At 38.2% G+C, this 6828-nt stretch overlaps 1 protein-coding gene across 1 annotated transcript; it reads left to right on the forward strand.

The window, feature by feature from the left end:
- Window positions 1-4901: 4901 nt before the first annotated feature.
- Window positions 4902-6093, forward strand: LOC108247832 (trace amine-associated receptor 1-like). Its single transcript, XM_017436197.3, has one exon. The coding sequence runs from the start codon at window positions 4906-4908 to the stop codon at window positions 5875-5877; it is 972 nt and encodes a 323-aa protein (XP_017291686.1). The 5' UTR covers window positions 4902-4905; the 3' UTR covers window positions 5878-6093.
- The last annotated feature ends 735 nt before the right edge of the window (window positions 6094-6828 follow it).

Genomic DNA, 6828 nt, shown 5'->3' on the forward strand with positions numbered 1-6828 from the left:
CAACCATGGATAATTGGCAAAAAATGGATGGATGGATTACTTTTTTTTTTTTTTTTTTGAGGTGTAATCCATCCATGCATCCACTTTTTTACTTGCGTCTCCATTTGGCGTTGCAGGGAGCTGGTGCTTGTCTTCAGCAGTCACTGTGCGAGAGTGAGGCATAATCATAAACAATATTTTTTTCATAGATGACTAGCAGAACACTGTTACTTTTGGTACGCCCCAGCTGGTGTGCGATCTCTAAACAGCTGCTAAATTGGCTTTTGCTTCAAGCCAACTGTGTTATTGAGCATGTGTTTCGTTTTACTTGCTCAAACATTAGCAGGTCAATATTTCAGTGCTTTTCCCAGATCCCAGAGTCCAGGTTTTGAAATGATTCCTCATTGCCACTCCTATCTTGTTTAATTCTGCCCCACACTATTAACATCAAAATAAACTTACCTTCTCTCACTTGGTCTGCTCCAAAATCACTTTTTAATCCTTCCCACATTCATCTGCCTAGAGTCTACCTACTTGAATGAAGTTCAATCATCAACTTCAGTGTCCTTGTCCTCCTTCTGCTCGTTGGTTGCCTGCAAGATCAGAGAGAGGATAAATACCTGCTCAATTTACTATTACTCACCTTCTCTGACAACACAGAAAGTAAACTCATTGCCTCCCTGAAAAATTAATTTTTTTCTCAATGACTTCCATGTCTTGAGACCAGGTGATAAAAATTAATGTTGAATTGATTCATTGTGTGGGTGTTTATTATTATTCCAGTCTAATGAAATAATTCAACATTAATTTTTCATCACCTTATTTTCATAAAAATGTTTATAAAAATATGAAATATTTAGGAGGCAGGAGACACAGAGAGGTTTTTTTTATTTTATTTTTTTATTTTTATTAGAAAGACACCGAGATCTCACTGCCAGCACCGGGACAAACAGCAGGAGGACACCACTGAGTCTCCCCTCAAGTCCCCCTGGTGGTCTGGTGCACTTCCGTTTTGTGGAGTAAGTTTGCATCTGTTTTTTACTTGCTGGTGTTTTTGGTATTTACTAGTGTTTTTGATGTTTGCTGATGTTTTTGGGTTGTGCTGCATTTTTTTTTTTCGCATTTGTTTTTTTGTTTGTGTGTTTTAAAGTTTGCATTATTCATGTGTTTGTGGCGTGTTTACCCATTTAGAGGGCGTTCCCCAATTTGCTGTTCATTTTTCCGAGTTGCTGCACATTTGCATCTGTCAGCCACCATATGAAAAGAATTGGATCTGGCCAAAATGAATCAGACATCGATTCAAGACTAATGTGACTAAGTTGAGGGTGCTATAACTCGACTAGAAGCTAATGTTTAGGAAATGGTCTGTGAAATTAATCAATTATCTTTGAACTCCAAAAAGTTATCCAACACCCAACATAAATTGATTCACTTTTTGCATGTTTTTGTACTTACATTTGGGTATCTACTGCTTCTAGAAACAGTCCAACAGTCCAAGTAAATGTTTTCTGGTGTCTGCAAAATGACTTGTTTCAAAAACCTCTGGTTTGTTGCGTCACAATTCTTGTTACCTAGCAACCCCAAGCCAGCCCAAGTGGAGCTCCACCCACTTCATTACATGAAGACCATTATGTTTGTTCTGCTGGTTTTACCACTGCACAGTGTCTGCTGGAAAATGAAAATAGTTTTTTTGTCGGCTGCAATATAGAACATGTGTATGTTCTCCCAGTCACTGAGAACAGGGCTGCGTGGCTTCATTTTATTTTTGATGGCAATGTCCCTACCATATTGTAAGAATCTGGAGTTTGCCCCCGCCCCATGGGCGGTGCCACTCACCTCCCTCTCCCCAGCTGTTGCTGATTCCCTTTGACAAGCAGTACCTGCATTTAAGCCTCCGGCTGGTTCCAGATCTTCGCTGGAGCATCCCGCCTTCTGGATTTGAATCGCAGCCACTAGGTTCTAACACTAAGCTCTTGGCTAAGTTAACTTTGGTCTTTGTGCTTTGCTCTTTGCCTCAGGTTGTTGCTGCTCGACCTTTTTGAATCCACTGCCTACCTGGACTTACCTGTTGTTCAGCTTGGATGACCTTATCTGTTTGCTGGACCTCTGGACTCCTTACCTCCTAGACTGTTTTCGGACGAACCCTGCTTCACCTCCATGCCACGATCATTCCTCGAACCTGTAAGAAACAAACAGTTACACTCTGCTCCTCACAAAATGTACGGATAAACAAATCCAGTACCAGAGACTTACCTTGCTCCTCCTTGCTTTTCAGATCCTCCTTGTTGTTCCCCACTGTATATACAAGCCCCTGTAAATAAAATTACTTACCTTTTATTCTGTTTCCGTGTCTGGTTTTCGGCTCCACTCACAAGACTACACTCTGGTTCATTTCACATATTGCCAAAGAAAGTTGTAGTTTGAACAGCTTAGCTGTCCCAGTCTCTGTTAAAGTCATGGCAGGTTTGTCTAAACTAATATTAGAACTATGTTAATAAAAGAGAAGAAAAGTTGGAAAAAAAAAAAATAAAACTGATCCGGACACGTTTTGGTGTTTGGACCTGCTGATTGCCAGTGTCCAGACTGCTACCAGTCAGGGTTTGAACCACTGATTGCCGGTGTCTGACTCGACAAATGTCAGTCTGGAACCGCTAAGTGCCCTTGTCCTACTGTCAGAATCCTCTGAGTTTTAATTAATAATGATATAAAGGTGCATTAGATCCACATAATTTAATCCTTCAGTGAGTTTTTATGTTTTGGGATGGGAAACTGAGTTGGGGGGGCATGGCCAACAGCAGCTTATTTGCATAATAGTGACGTAGCCCTAAAACCATTCATTCTGAAAGGAGCTCAAAACAGGCAGAACTAATCAGGTTAAATCTCAATATCTGAGAATGGTTTTGTGTATTAAATGTAATGAACATGTTTTGTACAGCCCACAGAACTATCTTAACGTGTTCAAGGAAGCATAATAGGTCCCCTTTAAACTGCTGCAGATCATCAAGCAGCTCGACAAATCGCTTTGTTCAGTGCAAATTCTGACTGACGTAAAATATATCTACTAAAAAAGTCTTTCCTGTAAAGAGAGTCAAAATCTGAGACAAATGACAAGTAATCAAAGCCTTTGCAGTGCCACACAAAAAAGAAGACTGTCTCACTCTAACTGAAGTAATTTGTCAACCACCTAGGAACTCTTTAAAAAGGGCCTTCAACTTTGATTTTTTTAGAGATGAAATAAAAAATAGGTAGCTCTAAAACTTGTCTACTTTAGTGAAGTGAACTTTATTCATCTAGCACTTTTCAGCAGCAAGGCGATCCAAAGTGCTTTACAACACAGAAACAACAACAGAATCAAATACAGAAATACAGAAATAAAAACATCAATCAGGTAAATTTTAGCTAATAGTAAGATTGGTGAATAAACTTTCCTCTATAAGGAGGCATTTGAAATACAGAGATAAAAACATCAAAATCAAATACAGATAACTATAGCAGAGTAATGAGTAGTTTTAACTAATAGTATGATTGGTATAACTATAACAGGTATAAGATAACAATCTGTAAGTCGGTCAGTGATGTATAACCTAAACAACAATCAGGTACAGAATCAAATACAGAGATAAAAACATCAAAGAAATAAATCAAAAGCAATTCTAGCTAACAGAACGGTTGATATAATGATATTGATAATGATAACAAGTCTTTAGTATACTAGGTACAGAGCCGTTCAGTGATCTATAGATTGGATCAAAACTTTCATCTAAGATGAAATATTAAAGTTGATACAGTGATAACAGGTCTTAATAGACCATTTGCCAGATTCACATAACAATAATTGTTTTGTGTCAGGTCGACTCTTATTTTCCGTCTGCCTTCAAAGTCTCGCTGGTGTTTCTCAATGGCGAATCCAAACAGCCAAATTCCAGGTCTATTCCGGCAGATCAGAGCGAACAACTTTCTCCAAGATTTATGCCATTTCATCCCGAGTCCAGGAACTGCATCTAGCCTGTGATCCTGTGAAAGGATTGCATCCAGTCTGCAATTCTGCTCACGTAACATCATAGTCTGAATGTTGATCGCTCTGTAGATCCCATCACACATGCCTGGCAGCCTCACAGTGGCCAGAACAGCTGCCAAGGTTTTTCGAATTTCTCAATATGCCAGGTAACCGCCAACTCCAAAAAGCAGAAAGCCTGTTATCAAAAATCCAATTGTGTAAAGATCTTCAATATCCTCGACTAACAGTATCGACAGACACACAATCCTCCACTCCTGCCAGGAGTCCATTGTGTATCTGGAGAAAAATGTCCCATCTGGACAAGAGGGTTCCCCCAAACCCTGTCTTCTCGTTGAGAAAATTTGATCAATTGCGTTGAGAAACCAGCTGACCAAATCCATAATTCACAAATTTTGGAAGACATGCAAAGAGAGGCTCCAAAGGAAAAGACAAGACACAGAAGTGAAGCAGGGCAGAGAGGGGAGGGTACGGGAGGGAAACTTTAGTTAATAGCACAGCTCATTGGATTTACTTACTTGTTTTTTTGTTTTGCTTTTTTCTATAAAATAAAAAAAAGGTTAGTCAAGTCCCTAATTGCATTTTTCACAAACAAGCGAAGTAAAAAAAAAATAAAAAAAAGGGTTTTTTTTTCCAGTCCACAGTCTGCTCATTGCCTATTGGACAAGTTTTTGATAATGCAATGGGAGGGGTGATGAATATGAAGACTTAATTATGCTGTAGAAGAGTCACCAGGCCATAACACTGATGTGCTGAGGGAATCGTGCTGTGGTAAGAAGTTGCTTGGAATAGAAATTCCTTCTCTAAAAAAAAAAAAAAAGGTTGTTCATCTTGTGAAATCCAAACTATAATTTTCTTGGAATTGTCTAATTAAATATATATTAGCCTATTTTCAAGTAGCTCTAAAACCAATGTCAGAAGACTCATTTTATGTTGGTTATGACTTTCTTCCTTGCTATGAAATAAATAACGTTTCTAAAACACTGACAAGGACATCTTCCACAGTATGCATTTTACTGTACATTTTCCTTGGCTTACTCTCTGTTATGACAGTATGTGGAAATGTTCTTGTAATAATCTCCATCACTTACTTCAAACAGCTCCACACACCATCTAATTACCTCATAATCTCTCTGGCTGTGGCAGACCTGTTGGTTGGAATAGTTGTCTTTCCCATGAGCATGTCTTTCCCTCTTAGCTCTTGTCTCTATTATAGAGACATATTTTGCAAAATACGAGATAGCTTTGATGTTATACTAAGCTCAACGTCTATTTTGAATTTATGTTGTATTTCTGTAGACCGATACTATGCAGTGTGTAAGCCTCTAATATACAGAACAAAGATAAATGTTCATGTTGTTGGGATCATGATCCTTATGAGTTGGGGTGTTCCTGTTCTTGTAGCCATTGGCTTTGTCATTGCAGAATTAAACCAAGAAAAATGTAAAGAAAACTGTTTTTATGATGTTGTGCTTGAAAAGACTTTGGCACCTGTTTTTTCATTTTACCTTCCCATGATCATAATGTTGTATATCTACTTGAGAATATTTCTTGTTGCACAGAAACAGGCACGAAGCATCCAGAACACAACAAAGTCTGTGGTTACTGTCAGTAACATGGAAAGGAAGGCCACAAAAACGCTGGCTATTGTTCTGGGAGCTTTTCTAATGTGCTGGCTGCCTTTCTTTCTCTGTTTTTCTTTGCAGTTATTAGGTGGTGTATCAGTGCCTGTGTATGAAACATTTAACTGGCTTGCACTGTTCAATTCGATGCTCAATCCATTCATTTATGCTTTCTTTTATCAATGGTTTCGTTCAGCTTTCAAAATAATAATTTTTGGGAAAATATTTCAAGTGGATTGTTCAAACTCCAAACTCCTTTGACAGATTTAGAATCTAAAAAAAGCTAAAACCATTCTAACATTGTAGAGTGTACAAAGGTGCTGGTAGTTAATGTGTTAGTAGGCTTTGTAAAGTAGAAAAAAAAACAAACTGTCGCAGTCTTTGAGCTCTACTTTTGGTTTTGGGTCATATACAACAATATAATATAGTACAGTAAATGATACAGGGATGAAACTGATACTGTTGAGTTTTTTTTGCCAATATTTGATTTGCAAATGTTGCTTTTGTTTTCTGTTTGAATAAAAGTTGATATGTTGCCAAAATATAGAAGCATTTTTTTTTACTGACTGTTGTCACATAATTTAATCTCTTTGAAAATAATAACTTGACAATTACTATCCAAACTTGGGTTCAGATGACTTCAAAGCTGAATTCCACAAGCTCCGACCCTATCATTGTGGTGGATTGGCTTCACGCCAAAGAAGCAGAGTCTTTTGCTAGGAGCAGTCACAACTATTTTTAATTTTAAATGGAGAGGAGGATGTTGCTACAGAGAATGAGACAAGAAACAAAGAGCATACTTCAAGCGAGAACGTGCTCGTGTCATACAGGTATGTACTGCCTATAGGCCCGACAGCCTGAGATCAGTTTGTTATTCAGAGCAGTTTGTTCTTGATGAAAGAATAAAGACAATCCATGTGTGATGGCATAGTCTGAAACTGCTATTGATTAGTTAGTTTACTGTGGTGTGACAGTGCATAAACAATACGTTGTAACCCTTAAGAATGCACATGTTTTTGATGAGTTAGCAACATTTGCTCTCTCCTATTGGTGTTATTGACTTGCAGTGTTGTGTACTGATGTCATGACAATAATCTGGGGGTAATCGATTCTCACCATTCCATGTTCCCAACTCGGTCATTATGCACATTGTTTTGTTGGCCATGACAGTCCTTGTGATCATCATAATAATCTCAATCTGAAGACTTGTCA

This window comes from Kryptolebias marmoratus, linkage group LG19 (genome assembly GCF_001649575.2).
Source record: "Kryptolebias marmoratus isolate JLee-2015 linkage group LG19, ASM164957v2, whole genome shotgun sequence".
NCBI lineage: Eukaryota > Metazoa > Chordata > Actinopteri > Cyprinodontiformes > Rivulidae > Kryptolebias > Kryptolebias marmoratus.